Below are 22,818 nucleotides of genomic sequence, written 5' to 3' on the forward strand. Positions count from 1 at the left end.
CCGAGAGGAAAAGCATCACGAGTCAGCTCTGTCACCAACATCCCCTTCTGAGGTTCCTGTCCCCGACACCCACAGAGCCCCAGCAGGCTCTAGCACAGCTGAGAGATCAACACCAGAGCTCCGGTGGTCCCAGGGACAGAGCCCAGCTGTGTCCCAGCAGAGAAGGAGCCAGGGCTCACAGCAGCCCTCATGCCACGCCAGCACTGCCAGAGCAGGGCCAGACCAGCAGAGTGCCCAGAGGTCGAGGCAATCCCAGCCTGGGGTACACCCTACAAAGGACTCCTCTACCAATTCTACAAAAAACTCAATTATTAAACTCCACCTTAGACACTTAAGCCTCCTAAAACGAAGGCGTTTTGATTAGCTAAGATGAAAAAGAGTACCACACCAGATTCCATCAGCACTGAACACTCTACACCACACCACACACCTCCTTACAGCAATGTCCACTAATGCAGTCAGAATGGCTTGCCTGCGGCCTGGCATCTTGGACCTGGGAGATCTTCCAGAGCCTTAGAGCACCTCCATGTTACTGCTTCATGGGAGTGCTCCAGACAGCCTAAGAATTTAGTTATACCCTTGCACTGGTGATTGTATTTTTTTGTAATAAATTCCAACCCCCTGTAAAGCAGCAACACAAAATGCAGAGCAGAAAGGAACCCTCTGGACTGCCACGGACACAGCCCTGCCTGGTTCCACTCCTCTCAAAGAGCTGCCTCTAACTGCAGAGCACAGGATGCAGCAGTGGCCAGCTGACTGACCTGCAGCAGCCCCACAGAGCAGGGGCACACAACAGGCACAGCAGTCCTTAAACCAACAATAAGAAACCTGAAGTACTCAAAACCAACTCTACATGGTGATTTAACGCGAAAAAAGGTGCATTTACTAGTTTTTGTTGCCTCTCCTCCTGCAGCAATTCTTAACTTGCACCAAGTCCTGTCCGACATCGTTGGGCCACTGGAGTGTCCCCAGCTTTACAGAGGAAGCGCAGAGCCAGCTCAGCTCCTGGCAGTTCCTCTTCCCCCAAGGTGCCGTGTCATCATAACCCAGCCCTGCAGCTGGAGCACGGCCGGTCCTGCGGCCGCTCACGCCACAGCTCCGTGTTTTCCAGGGCAGTCCTGGGAGAAGGCCGTGGATAGCTCCGTGTTTTCTGAAGTCCTGGGAGAAGGCCGTGTGTGACAGCCCGGCTGCACTGAGGGTCAGCTCTAATCACTAATGAAACCCGTCTGCATGGAGCACTCCAAGGAGCCAGCATCCCCAAACACACGCGCATTCCGCAGCTAGCATATAAACGCTAATCCAGGCGTTTCCAGAACCTTAAAAAAACTACTGCCAACAAAGCACAGCAAGAGCAGGGAATGCCCCACGCTTCCCAAACTCCACAACTTACCCCAGAGCAGTTTCTCCCACTTCCTGTTCCTCCTGTGGGCCTCTCACACAGGAAATGTTTTACATAAAGTGCCTTAGCAGGGGATGGCATTTAGAAATATGCAACAGGAAGAGTCATTTTATTTGCCAAGAACTGTCGATTCCTGGGATATTGTTGTAACCCACTTGATAACACATTTCACAGGAAACAAGTTTCAGAAGTATTTCAGAATTTTTATTCAAAAAACATGCAACGTATTGCCAGTTCACACACCCCCTCAGTAAATTATCCCAAGCTTCTTTCTCCTGTCCTGCAGCCTCCAGGAGGGGATTAAAACTTTTCCCACTTCTAGAAGAAGAGGCAATAAAGCCCTTCATAAAAAAATATTTTTCCCGTGGAAAAATTGGGATAATTCCTATGCAACAAGAGGAAAAATTAAGCAGCACCAGTAAAACCTCCAGGTCATTTTCCAAAGCAGGACTGCCCACAAGGACTCGTCGCATGTTTTAACAAAGCAACTTATTCAAAGGGGATCATTCGGGCACAGCTCAGGATCATTTTTGGGAGACAGAGATGGGAGCAGCCTTGAGCCAGGGGCCACTCACTGCCAACTCGGCAAAACCTAAAACTATTTTCCGAAGCAGCTTTTGAAGTTTTAGCAGGAGACACTTTCACAGGGCAAACGGATCCTGCACCGGGATCTCCCAAAGATGAGGGGTAACTGAGCCTCGTGTGTTACACTACAACTTCTACATTCAAACAGCAACTACTTTAACACGCACAAAACATCCGCCTTCCCTGAAACTACAGCTGATAACAAACCGATTTTTGCCACTAGAATGTGTGATCTCATGTGCTGAGAATCTGTTGGGTTTGTTGTTTTTTTTTGGTTTTTTTTAATACCATTCAACTCGATGAGCAACTGGTTAAAAGCAGCAAAGCAACCCTAGACTGCAAAAATCGTAAGATACAGTACTTTTTACGGGTTTTAAGATGAAAACAACACTGAGACGCCACCCTTTCAGCGTGTAAAAAAGCCCAGACATGTGACTACGCCCAGACCAGTGTTCTGAGGCAGAAAGCGAGAAGGCACTAATTTGGGCTTCCCGTACTTACGGCTCTGAGAAAACAAACTGCTTACTTGGAGGCCTTTAGAAGTATCTTAACTACTGCTAGCTAGAAGAAACAAAAAACCACATCACTAAAAAAAACCCCACGCCAGACAGGAGAAAAGAAGCACGGAGAGCTCGTTTTCGAGAGAGATCCTCTGATAAAACAGAGCGAACTCTGCCGCAGAGAGGCCCGCCGGGCGGTGGTTAAAGAGCAATCGACGTTGCCCAAGATAAAGTTGAGCTCTGGAAACTCCCAGCGTGCGGAGGGAAGTTTTCTTTCCCGGAGTTGCTCGGGACAGCGGGAGCGGGGCTGTACCTGCGGCGCTCAGGTGAGGCGGCGAGGGAGCCCTGCCCTGCCCTCCTCCCCCCCAGCGAAACTTGGGCGAGCGAGAACCGGTCACAAAAGGAGCCCGGCGAGAGCCCCCCCCCGCCCGCGGAAGCGCCAGACAATGGGAGGGAGCGCGGCCGTGAATCACCGCCCGCCGCCCCGCCAGGTGCGCCCGCCCCGCCCGCTCCGCCCCCGCCCCCCACAGGTATCGCCCCAGCTCCCGGCGCGGGTGCTGGACCCTCGCACCGCGGGAGGGGCCCGGCAGCGCCGCTGGCGGCCCCGGCGCGGCGCCGGGCGGGACTCACCCGTCCATTGCACACGGAGACGACCCGTCGGGAGCGGAGTGGAGGCGCCGCAATAGCGGGATGAGCGAGACCGCTCCGTGTTATAGACTCACAAAATGGCGGCGCCGCCCGGCCCGCCTCGCCCGCGCCGGCGCTCCATTGGCCGGCGGAGCTGTCACCCTGACGGGTGGGCGGGACCTCCCGCCTCCCGGGGTTGGCGCCGCGGCTCCCCGCGCGAATCCGATTGGCCGCGCCCGGGGCAAGGGGCGGGGCGATCCTCCGGTGCGCGGCGCCATTCGGTAGGCGGAGGGAGGCGGCGGGGCGGAGCCACCCTCAGAGCGGGAAGGAGGCTGGGATGACGCCGGGGGCCGCCATCTTGATTGGGGGCACTGCACGGGAGGCACGGCGCTGGGCGCCATCTTGGGTGCGGGCAAGCGGGTCCCCCCGCGTGCGCGTGGCGCGGCCCGGGGCCATGTTGGGGGCGGGCAGGGGAGCCGCGCGCCGCCGCCATCCCGGGTGAGGGGCGCCCGCCCGCCGTGTCCCTCGGGGGGTCGCGCAGGGCCGAGGGGCTTGCTTAAAGTACGGGAGTGTGTGTGGTCGCGGTTAATGTCTTAAGGATAAAGATTACCAGAGGGTGAGAGAGAGAGAGAGATCTTGTGAGGTAAGACGTTAAACGTACCTGCCGGTGTGGGGCTCAGGTGCCGTTGTGGCATTTGGCTGCCCGGCCCAGCTCTGTGGCCCGTCAGTGCAAGAATTAGATCGGCTCGTCTCACTCTTTAATCGGTCACTGCCCGTAGGCCCCGCTTTGTGCCGGGGTTCGTGTGTATTCCAGGGATTTGGGGCTTGTCAAGCCTCTGGAATGTTTCCTTCGCAAGTTTCTGGTGGGTTTCAGCCGAGTGTGGTGGCTTTGTGTGGCTCCTGCAGGGTGATGAGGGCAGCAGCGAGGGTCTGTCCCCACGCCCGACCCTCGCGATCCTGCCCACCGCTGCTCCGTGGATGGAACACTCTTTAAATGTGTATTAATTTATATTAATTATATCATTCCAGTGGCAGTGCTCGGTTCTCGGAGCCTCGCTTGCCGTACCCCACCATTAATTGGTCCGTTTCTAGCTAATTTCTGGTTCTGCCCTCAGCCAGCTCTGCCCTGCCTGCCTTCCCACCCAAGGCTTTTCTGTGAATATATTTAGTAGTTTTGCCTAAGTTCCTCTGCCAGTGATAACCTGTAGAACACCAACACCCGTGTCATACACGGCTGTGTATGTGAGGGCTCAGCAAATTATTTTAAAAACAAGAGTGCAAATGAAATCCCCGGGCAGTGTTCCTGCTTTGTGTCAGGCAGCTCTGGCAGGTACAGACATGCATTTTGCCTTCTCGTGTCTCTCTCAAGCACACACTTGACACGTGAGTAGGGAAGAGAAAAATTTAGAAGTGAAGTGGTCTATTTTCTCTCAAACACGTGTTGCTGTGCCAGGTTTTCTTTTTGGCCAGAGCCCCCATTTCTCACTGGGGCAGTGCTCATCTCCTGCCTGCCTCATTCCACCCTCTGTGAAATGCAGGAGCTTCCTTTGGATCTTTCCAGGAGCTGGGAACTCTGATTTCTTTGGGTTACTGGGCTTCCAGTTTGGCCCCTGTGGAGTTTAAAACAGAGGAAAATTGTCTTCTGACCTATTGCTGTGGGCAACTAAGCCCATCTGAAACCCCTGGCTCCTGCATATGAAAGGCTCAGCTGCTGCCTCAGATAAGAGATTTACAACTTCGATGAGGGAAAGAATGGGAAAAGATGAGATTATAGATCCACTGTAGCTGAGAGCCAGAGAGATAAGGTGATGTGATCAAAGAGAGCAGGAATTTAGCTGCCAACACAAGCTCCCTTGGACTGTGCCTGGTTTAAGGTGTATTTCCCATGGAGGTGTTTCTTCCATAAGTAGGGAATCCCTTGATGGTAGAGGATGCTGTGGAGATTAAATCCTTTTTGTTTTTTTCAGTGTGGGGTATTTCTGTACCCTGAACACCCCACAAAGACTGAAAACATTCATTAATCACTGATCACAGGCCAGGCCAGGGTCTGATTCTCTAGTACCTGCTGAGATGAGTTTATGGCATGTCCAGGTGCATTTCAGGTATCTTTGGCAGAGTAAACAGGTAAATTCCACCCCAGGATTCCTGATTTTCTTTCCAAAGGCCTTTCCTCTGCAGATTTGGTCTGACTTGAAAGGCTCTTTAGGGTTTGTGCAAGCTCACCCTGATTTTCCACAGTCCTTGCAGAAATGATGATTGTGCAACATTTTATCAGCCATTTTCCTGCAATAGGAAGAGAATTTTTTAGACAGCATCTGCTCAGGTACTATGGGACTACAAGTGACCAGTTGTGGCACTGTTGTGGTTTTCTCTGGGCCAAAGGGGAAAATGCTTTTAAGAACAAGATTACACTTGATATGAAAACACAGCAGGGAGCAGGACCATCCCCTGTGTGTCCTTGTGTTTGTTTTGAAAAACAAACCCAGATGAAAATGACCATATGAAAAAAACCAGGAGGGCAAAGGGGAAAAAAATGAATCAGCTTCTTTTGTATGATCCTCCAGCAGAGTCCCACGTCCCACCCTGGTTCTGGCTCTGGTTCCTCTGGCCGGGAAGGGCTCTGGGGCACACCCAGCTTATTCCCTTTTTGAGCCCTTCCTGCATGTGTTATCTCTTGGCATTTAATTCACCAGCAGGGAAGAAAAACTCTGAAACAAAAGCGACCCTTTCCTGCCTGTTCCTTGTGTATTGTTGCACAGCTCCCCAGCCCGTGTGGGGTCATGGACACTTCTCTTCACAGCCCTGTCCTTCACAAACTGGCAAAACCCTTCCCCTTCTCCTTCCTCTTCCACCCAACCTTTCTGCCAGTGGTTTGAAAAACAGAACCTTCCTAAACAGGGGTGCAGCTCACGAACCCAAACCCTGGGAACACTGGATACTGCTGCCAGTGAGTTGTTTTCCTGGAAGTTCCTCTCCTGCCTCGTTATTCCCAGCAAGGGAATGAAACCAGGGAACTCTCACAGATAACTGTGCTACCTCTGAATCCCAAAAAATCCCCCCGGGAGCAGGGGGTGTCTCCAATCCTTCTGCTTCTCTCTGTGGCTTTTATTTATTTCCGAGCCCTCTCAGCGAGCACGGCGGTTTTATTTCAAAGCGCACTGGCAGCTCCAGCAGCATCTCATGGTGCCAGAACATTCTTCAGTGCATCGTTCATGATGCCACATCACCGCTCTGGGAATGGTTCGTGCAGGGCGGGCGGAGCAGGAGCACAATCCCTGCAGGGTTTGTCAGTCCAGCAGAAACTCCGACCCACAGCCTCCCCTCTGTCTGAGAGAAGGGACCAGGAGAGGGATCCAAAATGGAGCTGGGGTGCTTGGAAAAGGAGGGGTGGGAGAGCTGGCTGTGTTAGTTCCAGCATCTGGAGAGGTGCAGCTCATACCTGCACACACGTGGCTTTCTGAGCAGGACACGACACAAATGAGGGGAGTGTTTCTTCCATTGATCCACGAGAGCTTGGCAGCGTGGAGTACTAGCAAAGAGTGTTCTGACTGGGAGCTGGTAAATAAATGGGTTTGGAATTGAGCTTAATGTGCTGTCAGTAATAAAAAGAAGTGTTTTTGGAGACTGATTTTTTTTGCAAGGGCCTGCACAAGGGGGAATGACTCCGTGATTCTGTGATTCCTGACCTGTGCATGGGCTCCCTGAGCAGGATGTTTGTGACAGCTCTGCCACCACAGCAACCTGAGGCCTCCTGAGCAGGTGAGAAACACTCTGCAAGGCAGGAGAACTGCACCTGGCCATGGTTTGTGTTGCCATTGCACAGCCTGAGCGCCCCTTCTGCAGCTGTGGGTATTTCACGCTGCAAGCACCTACATGAGCTTCACATTTGAAGGAGAATCACAAGAGCTCACAGTTTACATCTTTCCTTCTTTTTAATCCACGAACACAAGAGACTTTTCAGTATTTCTCCGTGTTATTTCAGCACTTCCCTGTCCCCACGGCTCCTCCCGATGCTCTGGGGTGACTCATTTCCTGTGCGGGACGAAGCAGCCATTTCCTGGCTGTGCAACACAGCAGTTTTTTCCCCTCTTAGCTGGGGTTGGAGTGCTGAAGATTAGGCTATGGTTTGATGAATCTGTGGTTTGATTAATCTGTGGTCTGATTATACCCCCTGCAACTCATCCCAGAGCTGCTGCTCTTCCCCAGAAATCACCTGGCAGCACCTGGGGCTCATGGCTGCCCCTGCTCCCCTGGGCCCAGGGTCCATGATTTGGACTCTGACATTGAATTAATCACTCTAACCAGCTCTAACAGGGCCATCCTTCCAGTTACTGCAAACCATATTTTCTCTTCATTTGACCCATTTCAGCTCATAATAAACAAGATTTTTAAAAAGCACCACAAGGCAAAGCCACTGATCTTCCCAGCACAGATCAAAGCCAGAAATTCTGATTTATCCCCTAAATGCTACCAAAGTTGCTTATTGTAATTTGAGAAATCCAGATAAAACCTGTGTTTGTGTTAGACACAAGCTATCAGAAGGCTGGGTTGGTTCCTGCATTGATTCTGTGCCCATCATTCCACTTCTCCCCTCCAACCTGTGCTCCCAGTTTCCTGAGCCACTTCTTATTCCCATCCCATCCTGTGGCTAACTTGTGGACAGCTCTTGGAGCTCAGACTTTGCCTGGACATTGGAACGCCAGCCTGAGGTGTCACAGCACTTTCAAGCAGCTTTTTACTACTGGATTTTAAATTATTCTTTTAATCTTATTTGAACATTTGGACTCACCAGACCTGGAATGTTGGGGACGAAACCCCCACACAGCAGGGATGCTGCCCTGGAGTCTGAATGGAGCACATGTGGAGGGCTGAGCCCTGAATAATTCATACCTGTAATGATTTATTCATGCCCAAAGCTGGATACCTCCCTGTGACTTTCCATTATCTCAAAGAGAAGGCGAAGGTTCCGATTCCATTCCGCTGTCCCCAGCTCGGTGCCAGCTCCTGTGCTGGACTCAGAGCAGGGGGACTCACATCTCTGCTCAACACAAACAGGCACTTTCTGCCCTTCAGTGCCACAGCTGTGGCCCCTGAGACCCAAACTGAAATGCAGGGACAGGTCTTTGCACATTTTTTACAGAGAACAGTGGGTGAGCAAGCAGGTAAAGCTCTTTTCCAGGGATACACAGGGAAAGTGAGACCCCGAGGTCACGATGGTTGCATGACAAAAGGTCACTTTCTGAGCATGGAAAGCAGACAGGCCCTGGCTTGGTGATGTGATACCATGGAGCTGAGCTCACTCTCCACCAGAGACTGCAGTATTTCCCTCTGTAAAGTTAACAGATTCTGACACAGTTGATGGCACATTGCAGGATGCTTTTCTGCCCTTCAGGAACCTTGCAGGAATGCCTGGACGAAGACAGCAGCAGCAGCAGCTTCTGCCTCCTGTGTGCTCTCAGAAAATACCATCAGGAGAGGTTTACAGGGCCTGAGTTCCTGACCTGGGCGAGGATTCTGCAAGACATTCAAATTCCGTCTGTCTAGAAAGGCTGAAAGATGATCCCGTGTTTCAGAGAGTCTCCAGACCCCCAGGCAGCACTGCTCCTCACTGTCTGGTGTGAAATTTCCTAATTGTTTAACCTGCAATCCTGACTTTTTTTGTCCTTGAAATAAGGCTCTGCATCAGCATAATTAAAAATGTCAAACAGGCTTGAGAGCCTCTCCAAGTTGCTAAAAATGAATGTGAATTTCCTCCCTGCAGCCTCACTCCGTCTCTCCCTTGCTCTGGCCTCAGCTTTCCCGAGTGCCTGGTTCCAGCCCCTCAGCATAGTTTGCATTCCACTGCCAAGAATGAACATTTATTTATACAAACAACCCTTCTTCCAAGCACATCTCCCTCTATCCCAGGGCAGGGAAGTAAACGCCATTGCTCGTCTGTGCATAGCTCCAGCTCTGCATTTCCTTCTTGCTTTAGTCAGGGGTTTGTTTGCAGGGACAGATAAGTGCCCTTCTGTTGCTTCCCTGTGCCCAGCAATGGCCTGAGAAGCTCCTTCCCTTCCTTACATCCTCTTAAGGATAACTCCAATTTCCTGATCAGCCTCTCGAGGGGGCTCACTGGCTCAGCAGCAATTTCCAGAGCTGGAACCTGGGGGGCTCTGCAGGACTTTGAGAGTACTCAGCCCCCCAGATCTGCTTCTCTCCCAGCACCCCACAACCTGATGATCCCAATCTGTGCTGTGCTGGTGCTCCCAGCAGTGCGGGTGGAGCTCAGGGGGAAGAGGAGCAGCAGCTCCCAGAGCAGCAGTGCTGCAGGGCCCAGGGGAGGCAGGTGCAGCTCATGCATTATTGCTGCAGCGTCTCCATCGCTCACCTGCCGGGCTCCGTGATTGTTCCTGAAACCTTAGCTCTGCCCCTCTGTCCACAGGTGTCTCCTGTTGCATCTGCCTTTCAAATGGATATGGCACAGATGCCAGATGATTCCAGACAGGAGAATGTCCCAGTCTGAGCACAGGTCATTTAAATGAAAAAGGGCCCTGGCAGAGAGGCACCTGCAGAGCATCCAGGGGATGCTCCCTCGGCTGTGGAGCCTGCCTGCTGCTTGCTCCCTGCTCTGAACACAGGATTTTACAGGTAGAAACTGCAGCAACATTTGAAGAGGTGTCCACGGTATAAAGGGAGGTGTGTGTGTCCCCAGGGCACACAGATCACACAGGTGTGTGTGCCCCCACCTCAGGCACATGGATCACACAGGTGTGTACAGCCCAGTACTGCCCATGTGTTTCTCCATGCTTGTGTTTGCATCCCCTCATCTCTGCTGTGGTTGCCCTGGAGCTGAGTGGGACACGAGAGACTCCAAAGGCAGAAGGAACAAGAGGACAGGAGGGATTGTCCAAATCTTGCTGCCCCCCTCCCCAAATTCTGTGTTTTGGTGCCACACATGGCAGTTCAGGAGCCTCGGCTGTGCAGCTTGTTTCCACACTGAGTCAAGAACAAAGATGTCCAAACACAGCTGGCTCAGAGAGGATGGGGACAGCCACGCTCTGTGCCCAGAGAGGATGGGGACAGCCATGCTCTGTGCCCACCATGAGCCCCATTGTCATCCCGGCCAAGATCGACATCATTTCCCCAGGGCTGCAGCTCTATTAAACACAAAGCTTCAAATTATTTCCTACTTGGATCAAAGATGTGTTTGTTCCAGTGGCACTTAAGTTTAAAAGGCAGTGCTGGGGATGAATGAGACCTTCCCAGAGGCAGCTGCTGAGGCTCAATTGGTTTGTCAGTGCTGTAGTTATGCTGAGGGCATCTCGTGGTTGCTGGCCCGTATGTTCCTGAAGGATGTTGTGCAGTGGAACAGCTCAGAGTAGCCTTGCTCTATGGCTAAGGGGCTTTTGCTTTCCTGGTGTGAAGGTTTGCTCATGCTTCAGATGGTGACAGTGTTCAGGAATCTCACTTTCTGATTCCAGACTCAAAGCCAAAGCAGTTGGATCAAACTGGGTGGAAGTGTATGAAGAGACACAACAGCTTATGTGCAGAACAGTGGAATTGGTGGTTTGATTGTAGTCTGGGATCTGGGTGAGCAACCAGCTCCCTAAATGTACCATCTCCTGGTCTGGATTGCACAGCAGATGCTCCCTGTGACAGACAGGAGGTGAAGGAAGCCCTCTGGAGTATGAAATGATACATTAAAAGAACATGAAGGCAGGAAGATGCAGAATGTGAAGTCAGGGAGAACTGAGAACACTGGCGATGCCAAAGGAACAAAAGAAACTCAATATCCTTCAGAAGTTTTAATATTTAATTGGCGAGCTCTGTGATACCAGGGCAGTGAGTGTGGCAGGCAATGACAGGATCCCATGCAAGGAGTGTCTCATGGGGCCCCAGCACCCCCAAAACACAGGCACAGGGGCTCCTTGTGGGCAGAACATCACTTCTGTGTGCAGCTCCCTTCTCTGCACCATAGCTCTGAATTCCTGGTTTGGGGTAAAACCAGCATCACAAAAGAGACTTGCAGTGCCTGGCAGCAGGTCTGGAAGTTGGGGATGTGTCACTCCTGGCTCCCTCCTGTGCAGGGACTACCTTCATCTTCAGCCAGAGGAGCATTTCCTTGAGCTCACTCACTCTCCCTGTGGAGCTAAATTCCCTCCAGAGGGGCAGTTCAGCTACATTTTCTTACTTGAAGGTCAAGGCTCAAAAAATACATGATAATACTTTATTTATTGAGAAAATACTTTGTTCCATAGTGCAAGATGACAAGTTCCTCCTGCAGCAGGTGGAAGTCAGTTCTCAGAATCCTTCCCTCAGGGACACTTTCAGCTGAGAACTCCAGATCCAAACCACCCGTTGGCTCTGGTTTCTCTGGAATCTGTTGAGTGGAGTTGCTTGGTTTGCTCCTCCTCATGCTCTGGGCAGGGTGTTACAGCTGCAGCTCTCCTGGATCCCAGGCCAAGTGTGTGTTTCTTGTCCCAGGGATCATCCAGCTGTGGGGTTTTCATCCCTAAGGCTCAGCTCTGCTCTCAAGGAGTGGGGGGCAGCAATGGGGAGCCACTCTCCAGATCCTGCTGGTCCTGGCTGCTGCCCCGGGTGGCCACTCAGAGCCCAACAAAGCCAAGGGCTCTCAGGACAGAGAGCTTTTCTCATGGCTTCCATCCCACCCCAGGGAGTGGCAGGTTGCTCTGAGTTCCCTTTCCTAACAAACACCTCTTCCCCTCTCTCCTAGGCTGCCCTGTGCCCTGGATGAGATCGTGTCCTTGGGCAGTGCTCTGCTCTGTGGGAGGCTGCCTGCCTGACCTTGGAGCAGGTAAGGGAGACAGGGGCACGTCTAAACAAGGACAGAGTAGAAAATTGAGCAGGAGCCAAGGCTCCAAAGGCGGGAGCCTCTAAGTCTCACAGCTGGCATCACCAGGGAGCATAAACAAATGCCTGTGGCCAAAACCCTGGGGTGCTGCTCAGGGAGATGTTGAACTTGGGGCTCCTTTTGTGCTCCCCTTGCCAGAAACCCAGCAGGGACTGGAAGAAGCCATCCCACAGCCAGGGAGCTTCCCCTCCCCTGCAAGGTACTTTGTCACCAACACTGTTACCAACAGTGTTTTTTCCTGCCTGCGGGAGCCATTTCCCATCACATCCCAGCAAACCTCTGTAAACACCTGGGGTGCAGAAGTGAACGTGAGCTTTGCCTGGTGCTGGTGAGACTGTCCTGCGCCCCAGGCTGAGTCACCTCCATTTCAGAGGCTTTAGACAGGGGTAGGAAGGAGCTGAGGTGTCAGTCACTAAAGATGGTTTGTGTTGCAAAAGAAGTAGGTTACCATGTCCCATTGTGAACAATTACACCTAATTACAAGTCACAGACTCACCACAAATACTATTTAATAACAAATTGCTGCCACACTCCAGCCAGAGCGTGCTGGGGGAACATGTGAGCTCTGGTTTGTGGGCAGGTGGGACAGCAGGGGAGAGGGTCTGGCTCAGCTCAGGGCGGGGCAGGTGCCAGGCTCCAAAACTGGGAGAAAACTTTGGCTGCAGTGTCCTGTTCCCAGCAGTGGTGTGTGGCTTTGAGTTGGATCGGATTGGCTCAGTTCAGTTTAGCAGATGGTTGACGAAACACCTCGTGTCACACGATGATTTTAGTTAAACTTTAAAAGGCTGCTCAGAAATGTAAAAAAACCGCAATAAACTTCCTGAGAATGAAATTAAACAGGATTTGCGCCCTCCCCTCGCCACCGCAGCCGTTCGCTTTGGCTGTTCGGTACCGATGGAGCAGCACCGACCCAGCCCGGCCGGGGGGCTCGCTTCTCCGGGCCGTGCCGCCGGTGCTGCCGTTCCCGGCGGGACCGGGGCGAGCACCGGGGGCCGAGCTCCCCCTGCCGGTACCGGGGCCCAGCGCCCTTCTCCGCTACCGGGGCCGAGCTCCCCCTGCCGGTAGCGGCGGCTCGGGCCGCGGGGAGCAGGAACAAAAGGGTTCCCGTCGCACGTCGCTCCCGGGTGATTGGCAGAACCGGGAGGAGCAAGGCCGTTCGTGCAGCGGGCGGTACCGGAGCCACCCGGTGCCCGGCGCCCAGCCCCGAGAGCGGCGGGTGAAGCAGCGGTGCTGCTGCACGGGCATTCTCCCTTCTGCCCCCCAGCAGCTCGTGGGCAGGGCGGGGGCACAGATCGCTGTCACACGAGCAGCGCTGGGGGACACAATCCCCACGGCTGGGCTGTGCCGGTACCGTCCCCGTGCTCATCTGTCGCTGTTTGCACCGGGAATGGTGGGGCCCGGCCAGGCAGCTGTCCCCAGGGCGCTGGCACAGCTGTGGGTACCCCCAAACTCCACCTCGATGCTGTGACAGTGACACTGCAGCGTTTCCTGCCCAGGTCACAGATTTGGGCATCGCTGATCGCAGCTTTCCAACTTCCTCCTGGGAAATACAACGTGAGCTCCTATTAATAGAAGTTGATGGTTTCCAATGAATTTTTTCCTTCACTCAGGCTGGTTTGGTGGCTGATTCCTACTTGGTGGCCGAGGCAATGCTCTGCCAGGCTTTTATTAGCATTTTTCAGAGGCCTTGGTTTAGTGCTCACAGTTGCATCCCAGGCCAGCGGCTCCGGAACGCAGCCCCTCAGGAGCAGAGATAATTGGAGCTCAGGGAAAAAGTGGTGTCCGAGTCTTTGAACAAAAAAGGGCTTATTTAAGGAATGTGGTGCTGGAGGCCAGTGTTTGCCAGCAGGGTCTGGAGCTGCTGCCTGCAGTCAGATCCTGCCCTCCACAGACTCTCCGGGTGGGATTTTCTGGGAGCAGCTCTCAAAATGGAGGCATGGTGCCCTGTAGCAAGTACAGGATGTATCCTGGGAATTGTATTTCTGCAAGCAGGGCAGGAGGGGCTGGGGGAGGGATGTGGGGAAGCAGGAAGAGAGCTGAAGAGGTGCTCAGAAGATTCTTGTACAGGGCAGATGAGGAGGCAAACAAACAACGCAGAGAACAGGAAAACCGATGTGTTAGGAAATGATGGATCCATCCCCCGGGCTCCTGCTCAGGAGGGTGGGACAAGCTCTGTGATTTCTGGCAGCCATGAGCTGCAGCTGCTCCACTCAGCTCCCGTGCTGCAGCCAGATGTGTTTGAGTGCAGCTTCAGCCCTTCCTGCCCTGACTCAGCCCCAGCAGTGCCTCCAAGCTCTGGCAATGCCCCACACGTGTTTTTGGGGGCTGTCCCAGGTCCCCTCACCTCCAGGGAGGGTTTCCCAAGGGAAGGGGGAAGGGGGCAGGAGTCAAGTTTAAGCACTGTTCTGTATCCTGTTGTTTTCCTAGCAGGATTGTTGCAGTTTCCTGCACTGTCTTATCTGGAGCAGGGAAGTCAGAGCTCTCCAATTCTCTGGCTCCGTGCGTGTCCCAGGCTCTAATCTGCAAAACAGGCGTTGGAGCCCGTGAGAGGCACCAGCCAGGGCTGCCACAGGGCAATGGGACAAGGACAGAGGGGGCAAAGGGCTTTTAGTGCCTCCAAATTAGTGTCTTTATGCAGTGCTCCTGTTTGCACAAGGCTGCGTCTGTTTTATGGGTTCAGGCCTTCAGCACGCCTGGGAGGGGGAGAGAGAAAGATCCCAGTGGTGGCAATCTCAGGTCACTCTGTGTCTGACAGACCTTACAGGAGGAGAAATCTCAGAAAGTGCTGAGTTTGCTTTCCCCCCCACCAAGGACTCAAAGGACACACATGAAGTCTTAAAACTGAAAAAAGCATTTCCATGTTTCAGTCAGCCCAAAGTTCAGTCTCCCCTGAAGTGCTGGAGACTCTTGTGGAATTACCTGGCTGCATTTTCTGGAATACAGAGGTAAAATCAGCCCCAAAAAAAACCAAAAAAAAAAAAACCCAAAAACCCCACAAAAAACCCACAAAACCCCCAAAAAAAAAACCAAAAAACCCACCAAAACCCCACAAAAAACCCACAAAAACCCCAAAAAACAAACCAACCAACCAACAAACAAACAGAGAAAGAAAAACACAAAAAAAAACCAAACTTTTTTTTTTTTTTTCCATGAGTGAGCCTGAATTTACCTAACTGTAGGTTTTAGCAGTAGACTGAATTCCCTATGGGTTAAAAAAAATTGAAATCCTTTACTGTACAGCTCTGGAATGTCCTGTTTTCCTGCAGAAAGGTGTGGGTCCTGTACACAGTGTCCATTATCAGATGGGAGCCTCTCCTGGAAAGAGGATTAACCCACAACATCACTCCCAGCCACACAGACACTGAATCAGGCACAGGGCTCCAAAACAAACCTCAGTCCCAAACTCTAAGCCCAGACCCTTCTCCACAGGGATCCCAGGGTTGCTGGAAGCAGGGAAAAACTGTGGCAAAGATCAAGATGGATTTTTATTATTCAAAGGGAAAAACACCTATGCCAGTTCAACCTTTGGGGGAAGGACAGTGGTCATTTTCCTCACTCGGCTGTGCCTGTGAATCCAGAGTGATTCCACTTGCCATTCCTTTGAGGGAATCTCAGCTGCTGGAAGTCTGAGGACCACAGACTAAGGGGGTCTGTAGCTGGGAACTAAACAGCAAGAGAAGAAAAAAAGGCTTTTCTTTCAAAGAGATCAGGAAGAGGAAGACATGTGCCTGGAGATAAGGGAAGATAAAAGCATTCCATTTGCAGAGCCTGTGATAGGGATCAAGATGTTCATCTGCCAAGTCAGTGATTTTGTGGCCCTATGACCATGCGCAGCTTCCGTTCCTGTTACCTTTTCCCACACTGACTGAAGGCACCAGATTGTTGGCATGGAAGTTCCTCTGAGTCTGTCGGAATGGCTCAGCCCTTTTGGGGAATTGCACAGGCTGAACTTGAAGATAAAACTCTCTTTGACTTCAGGAGGGAAAATGTTTATTCCCCAAGTTCAGCTTGTAGGGGCTCAGCGGGAGCAGGCAGTGAACTCCCTGGCCTGGGGAGATGGGGACAGGTCAAACACCTCTGGGAAGAAGCTTGGGCAGAGCCCTGAGGGGTCAGGGCAGCTGAAATGGCCACTGCAGGTGACTCCCTGCCCTGTTTGCTGGGGTTCATCAGGAGTGAGCTCACGGGAACAGCAGATCCCATACACGGCCTTGATTAACATCAGGAGCTCAGATTGCATTTGCTGCTTCCAAAAAGGCTTTTATTGTCTGATTTTTTGTTAAAGCAGCAGCGGATTTCAGTAAAACATTCTTAGTAAATCCCGCCTTTGCACATTCCACATGCTGGCACGTGCAACAGCCAAGCATTTGGGCTAAAATTATCTGTGCTATCATTAGGAAGGAACATATGGATTGATGGAGCCTAAGTGCAGAAAGGAGCTGTGTGCTGTGCTGCAGGCTCCCCCCAAAGAGAGCAGTTCCTGTGCCTCCTGGTCAGCTGGCACCTGTGAGAGGTGTGACCTGTTCTCTTTGGACAGGAGAGCCAGTGTGTTGGGCTGGTGCTGATGGGCACCAAAGGCACTGGGCACTGAGGGCACTGGGCACAGCACTGCCCCAGGACCAGCACTCACAGCCCTTCCTGCCCCTCAGGCAGCCTTCACCCTCACCCTCTGACTCCTGAAATAAATCCCTGTGGACAAGCACCGTGTTCAGGGATTGCAGAGCAGCCCTACAGCTGTCAGCTGGGATGGGCTTCTCCTGTGCTGCCCAGCTCTCTGGGAGATCAGGAGCCCCGGGGCTGGAGCTCCTGTGCCTGCTCAGGTATGCTCAGGTGTGCTCAGGTATGCTCAGGTGTGCTCAGGTGTGCTCAGGCGTGCTCAGGTGTGCTCAGGCGTGCTCAGGTGTGCTCAGGTGTGCTCTCAGCAGTGTGCACTCACAGACTGCCAGCCAGGGCCTGTTCTCCCCAAGAGCTGAGCTCTGTGTAGCCAGAACTGCTCAAAGAACCACTTTTGACAAGGTTCCCACGTCCAGCATTTCCAGCCTTGCCTCTTTTACCACCATTGATTGCAAAGCTTTTAATTAATCATGGGCTGAGATGGGAGTGTGCGGTGTCAGCGATGGCTCCTGGGCTGCCGTGGTGCTGAGGGCACGCTGCGTGTTCCCTGTGGCACAGAAGCAGGGATGACTCCAGGCTGCTGCATGGAGCCTTCCAAACAGATGGGAGAGTTTCAGATTTAGTCTCTAATACAAATACAAGTTGCATGTGCAAGTCATTCAGTTGGGAAATTGCCTCTTGTTACTGTTTGCAAAGTCAGAGAATGTCAGGCTGAACCAGCCTCACCATTCCTTGATCTCTCTCTGCAGTTCTGCACTTGGAAACACAGAGCTTGCCAGCCCCAGAGTGCTGAAGGAATGGCTTGCAGAGTTCAGTTTGTAAAATTCTATTCTCAGTGTTTATATTTAGTTTCCGTTTTGTTGGTGTTGCAGAGGCTGATCCTGCAAATATTTACCCCAGGCAGGTTTTGTGTGTAGAGTTCTGGGAGTGCAGTGGGAGCTCAGCCCAGGGAGGGCACAGGCCTGCAGTGGGCTGAGCATGGAGAAATTCAGTTGCATCTTCTGGTCAGGGTTTTGTATATATACATATACACTTCTCCATGTATATAGCACACACATGTGATGATCCTTTCAGGTTCTGAGAGAGAAAGGCCATTCAAAGCAGCACTTACTGATCCCCACCTGAGAGAAGGCTCAGTGAGACAGAAAGCAGCAGCATGGTGAGTGTTCTGTTATGGCATAAATGATAGCAGAGACAAGAAAGAAAGAACAAATTGATTTTTGAAAGGAGTCCTGAGATGAGATTGACAATTATTGCACTGTTGGGGAGGGACAGAAACAGCCCCAGGACTGCTCTTGTCTGCACATCCTCTCACTCATGTCCTCTCCAACACCTTTACAGAGCGAGAGCACCAGTGACAGAGGGTGCAGCAGTACCAGTTCCCTTCAAGTGGATCTCTCCAACCTTGTGATCTGGGCACACACTCATGGGACCATATGCAGCCAGATTCCAGCCCTGGAATTTATTCAGAACACGGATCACTGGAACAATGACAACGCTGTGCTGTGGATGTGCAAAGCTGGGCATGCCTATCACTGGCACTGTGGCAAGTCACAAAACAGAGGTGAAGAAGTGACTGAGGCTGTAGGAGACAGAAAGAGGCGCTTGACTTCTGAGTCTTCGGCAAGAGAATCCAGCTTTGAGGAAAAGAAGCTCAAGCTGACCCCATCGTCTTTTGAGATGAATCAAGAAGATTCTGGGAGCACAGGGTCATGTGGCAGATCCCAAGGGGTCACTGAGCAGAAGGCTGACATCGCCTACACAAGGAATAACGAGCCCAAAGGCAGTCAGAATACCAGGAAACCCAAAACATCGTTCTCTGCAGCAGAGCAGCACTTCTCCATGTCTGGTAGTATACTCCAGACTGGCAAACAGGATGTGGAGTCCAAAAGTGACAAAGAAGTACAGATCATCATCTCTGATGAAGAGCAGTGTGAGGCAGATGAAGACAACCAAGGAGACAGAATCAGCCAGGATAATGTGTCAGAGCCATCTGCTAAGGAGTTGCAGATGCAGCATTGCCAGAAGATGGCATTGCCCCAGCCAGCAGCCTCCCAGAAAACTGCCTTTGCCCCCACAGCAAAGCCACCCCTAGCCCGTGCCTACATTCTGCAGGCTCCTGTCAGCAACTCAGAGGATGTGAGCGGGAACATAATAAGGTTGGCGTCTTCCACTCCTGCAGGGCCCAAAGCTGAAACTTCCAGAGCAAGGAGCCTCCTGGGGTCAGCAGCAGCACCAAAGGTATGTTTAAAACGCCTTCCTGTCCCCAGCACTGAAGCCAAGGCTCATCTTGAATCACAGCCCTCAGTGGTGTTCTTTGAGCTCCAAGCCACTGCTGCTGTTCGGCAACATCTCCATCTGAGCCCTGCAGAGTGTGGCACACCAGGAACGGGCTCCGGTGGGGATGGTGCTGAGAACGTGGGTGAGGACAGCGAGACATCAGGATCCAGGCAGACACCTTGTTCTTCAGCCTTCCAGAGTCCAGAGAGCCATCCACCTGCAGCCTCAAATGGAGGTAAGACAGTGTGGAGTTCTGTGCCTGCAGGGTGTGGGGGTGTTCCATTAATCACTTTCCCAAAATATCCAAGGAGGGCGAGTTCACATCACTGCCAGGATCTGTACTGCAGCATCTAAGTAAATATCTTGGATTTGGGGCACTGCTGTTTCTGCTCGAGGGGACTACAAAGCTCCCTGCCTAGAGGAATTGGTACTTCTGTAGGGAATGCCCTTCTCTGGGGTACCCAGAGGTGTTCTTGGCTGTGCCCCAGCCCCAACATCCCAGTTTGAATACTTTGGTCTTCCATTTTGCCCAGTACCCACACACAGTATGTTGGCCGTACTTGACAGAGTCCCTGTGGGAAACTGGAGCTAGAGCAGGGAACTCAGGTCTCCAGAGGAAGAAACAAGAGGAAGTAATGCAGAGAAATTGTGGCCAAAGCTCTGGCTGCACCAAGGCCAGTGGCAGCAGAGTGTCAGTCCTGCACAGGAAATGCAGGACTCCAAACATTGCTTTAGTCCTTGCAAGAATAAAGGTTTTCCCGTGTGCTATCCTGCAGCACAGGGGCCTGGGAATGGCCTTGTGAAGGGCTGAGGTTGCTGAGGCAGCATTTGGGGTCTGCCTGGGATGTGCTTACAGCACCAGTACTGGTCCTGAAAAGGCTTAGGGGTTGTTGTTCCTTGTGGAGCCATAACCACACAAACTGCCACGGTTGGGGTTTGGGAGCAGTATTTTACTATTTTCATAACTGACGTCATGTGTCATGTGAAGAGACTGGGAATTCCTCTGGGAATGTCTGTAGTAGCTGTTTCTGCCAAGGTAACTGGCTCATGGCTCAGAGGAGGCCTCAGCATTATTGATTCATGAGCTGTTCCTCTCTGCACCTGGAGCAGCCAGTACAAAACAGGCCAAAACCCCAAACCGGTGGGACAGCCATCAGTCTTTCAGGATGACAACTAAGCCTGTAAAGAATCTGGTGCAAAAAGGGTTCTAGGTGTTGGCTCGTGAGCCCTTTTCCATCACCCCATCCTCAGCCCTGGACGAGTCACAGGCGAGCAGATGGAGCTTTCCAGCAATCCAAAGAATTCATTTCTCATGCTACATCGAGCTAGGTAGATGTGGTATTGCCATGGCAACTTGAGAGAGAGCCCAACTGGAATCCTGGCAATCCTTTAAACAAAATCATACAACACTTCTACTCACCTGTTTGTTCTCCCTCTCCATCCACCCCAACCTTTGGTTCATGCTGGTATTTCACAGTGAAAGGGAAATTTCCCTGTATGGCAGTGAGCAGGGCCAGCTGCCAAGGGAGAGGGGAGCACGAGGGAGCCCAACTTGCCCTGGAGAGCTGGGCACTGTTGGGTTGTTCTGTCTTGTGGAGAACACAAATATGACCCACAGTTCTAGGGGAAGGGGTTTGGGAGAGTCCTCTCCTCTCTGAATGGCTTCCAGAAAGCAGATAGACACTATCCTGTATCTCCTTGTGTTTTACTGATCCTTGTAGATTCTTCCTGTCCACAAAGCTGTGTCTTGTCTTTTAGATGTGCTGAAGAAGCAGGAGAAAAAAAAAAACTATACCACTGGAGACATTAGAATGTTTGAAGAGTGGCTGAAGTCGCACCAACCCTCCGAGACACGCAAGATCCACATGCTGCCACCTGCAGACCTTGACCACTACCTGGTCTCGTTCTTCAGCTCTGCCAAGAAACAGAATGGCAAGGATTTTTCTGCCAATTCCTTAAGTTTTTTCCGGTGCAACATCAACCGGTACCTCCAGGACCACAACTACCAGTACAGCATGTTGAGAGGGCCAGAGTTCAAGGCCTCTCAGGAAGCCTATAAATTAAAGCATTGGTACCTGTTTCAAAAGAAGGAGGAAGGCTGGAATATTGTGGAGAACCTGACAGATGAAGATGTGGAAAACCTTCACAAGAAGGGAATTTTAAACAGGACAGACCCTCATGGCTTGCTGCACCTCATGTTCATCAACCTCATTAGGGGGTTTGGGGCAAGCACCCACCACCAGACCCACCAGCTCTGCTGGGGACAGGTGGTGCTGAGGAAGACCAAAGGAGAGGTGGAGTACTTGGAGTGGAAGGATGATCTGAGCCCTGGGGAAGATGAAGGGGAGCTAAGCCTACAGCTCTTTGCCAAGCCCGAGGATCCAGAGAACTGCCCGGTGGCCAGCTACAAGGAGTATGCCAGGAAGAGGCCAGCAGACATGCTGGAAGACAACCACCCTCTTTACCTGTGTCCCAAGTCACTGTACTCTGTCTGGGACAAGGTGTGGTACAGCAAGAAGACACTGTCAAAAGCCAGAATTGATAAGATCTTGAAAGTTATTACCCAGGAAGTCAGAGAAGCAGTAAAGAAGACCAGGACATAGGGGTGTCCCTTCACCTTTGCCCCTTCAAGCACTCCAAGGCTGCTCTGAAACACAATCCTACTGCAATATTTGGTGTAGGTTGAGAACAAACATCCTTCTGCTGGGCTTCACCTTGGCACTGAAGGTACCTACAGATCTGCAGCGCCTTGGCTTTCAGGGAAGTTCCTTTGTTGTTGTTCTGTTACTGGAATTGATAATTCAATGAGTTAATGAGAGTCTTCAGTTTCACATTTGCCAAACAAGTTAATGTTCTACCACACAGTCAATGCTGTTAGAAGCCATCACTGCTGATACAGAGAGGGCTTGGGGGTGGCAGAGCCTGGCCAAGAGCATCAGCTGCACCCACATTTTGAGGTTGACACCCCACACAGCTCAGCCTGTGAAGGAAGAGCGACAGGAGAGTGATGACACTGCCAATCCCAACCTCGCAGAAACGCTTCTGACAATGCTCAGGTCATTTCCCTTAGGGAAAGATTTGTAGATTGAAGTAGTTGTGGCTGTTTTAAGAAGTTATTTAAAGTGTCTGACAATGTTGAAAGGTTTTATGGTAAGTGGTTTCCCTGGAGTGCAAAACACAACTCCACAAAGGCACTGGGAGGTGTGCTCAGCTCTGCTCAGCTGCCCCAGTGCTGTTACAGCTCAGTCAGGTTTTTGGTTGCATTGTTGGCAGAGCCAAATAAAAGAACCTTTAATTCAGTCCTGTCTGTCTGTGCCTGAGCAGGAGGTGATGCTTTCCTGGAACACTGGTGTGTTCCCTGTTGTGCTCAGTCTCCCCTGCTCCCAGACTGGTGGCACAGAGCTTTGGGCCCTTTGAAGCCCTGGGAGCCATTCCCGTGGTGTCCAACAAAGCCTTGGGGGCCAAGCTCTTTGCCCCAGTTGGTCCCATTCAACCAACTGAACATCAAGAAGTAACTTAAGGATGTTTTTAGAGACATCAAACCAGACAAACCCCTCGGGTGCTGGAGGGATCTGCCGGCTCCTCTTGTGCTTTGGAGCACCGGTGGCATCACCGTGACACCCAGAGTGTCTGAGAGCTGTCCCCCGGGTCCCAGGTCACCCCGCTGCAGCCACACCTCTGCTCCCCACTTCCCTCAGCCCCCAGACCCCCAGACCACCCCGGCTCGGGCTCCTTGCTCCCCGTTGCTGTTCGGTTTAGCCCACGCCCAAGGCTGGGGAACGAGCGGGTTGCACCCTGTGCCAGCTCTGGCCTTGTCACAGCACCCGGGCACCTCCTGGGGCTCCACCGGGAACCCCCGGCCAGCGCCCGCCGAGCGGGGCGGGCTCCGCACCGGGACCCCCGTCAGGGCTTGCAGAGGGGTCGGTACCGGGTCCCGGCCGGTCCGTACCGGACCCGGTCAG

At 52.3% G+C, this 22,818-nt stretch overlaps 2 protein-coding genes across 8 annotated transcripts in view; one reads left to right on the forward strand and one right to left on the reverse strand.

Annotated features, from left to right (window-relative positions):
• The window catches only part of PTBP1 (polypyrimidine tract binding protein 1), a 26,965-nt gene extending 23,685 nt beyond the window's left edge, over positions 1–3,280 (reverse strand). Inside the window, exon 1 of one of the 2 annotated variants that reach the window (XM_039732891.1) lies at positions 3,115–3,280. In XM_039732891.1, coding sequence (XP_039588825.1) covers positions 3,115–3,122 — 8 coding nt within the window. In that variant the 5' untranslated portion in view covers positions 3,123–3,280. The remainder of the gene's footprint in view (positions 1–3,114) is intronic. The other variant, XM_039732899.1, reaches the window with a different exon arrangement.
• On the forward strand, positions 411–22,786 carry LOC120513397 (uncharacterized protein KIAA1958 homolog). Of its 6 annotated transcripts, XM_039732818.1 has the most exons (5): positions 3,490–3,754; positions 11,828–11,908; positions 17,651–17,735; positions 17,918–19,091; positions 20,615–22,786. In XM_039732818.1, the coding sequence occupies exons 3-5, from the start codon at positions 17,733–17,735 to the stop codon at positions 21,457–21,459; spliced, it is 2,022 nt and encodes a 673-aa protein (XP_039588752.1). In that variant the 5' UTR covers positions 3,490–3,754; positions 11,828–11,908; positions 17,651–17,732; the 3' UTR covers positions 21,460–22,786. The 6 variants fall into 6 exon arrangements, 5 of the variants coding, with proteins under 5 accessions (XP_039588778.1, XP_039588752.1, XP_039588762.1 ...); XM_039732844.1 differs by lacking the exons at positions 3,490–3,754; positions 17,651–17,735 and adding an exon at positions 411–2,810; XM_039732828.1 differs by lacking the exon at positions 17,651–17,735.
• The last annotated feature ends 32 nt before the right edge of the window (positions 22,787–22,818 follow it).

This window comes from Passer montanus, unplaced genomic scaffold, assembly GCF_014805655.1.
Source record: "Passer montanus isolate IOZ18808 unplaced genomic scaffold, ASM1480565v1 scaffold112, whole genome shotgun sequence".
Classification (NCBI taxonomy): domain Eukaryota; kingdom Metazoa; phylum Chordata; class Aves; order Passeriformes; family Passeridae; genus Passer; species Passer montanus.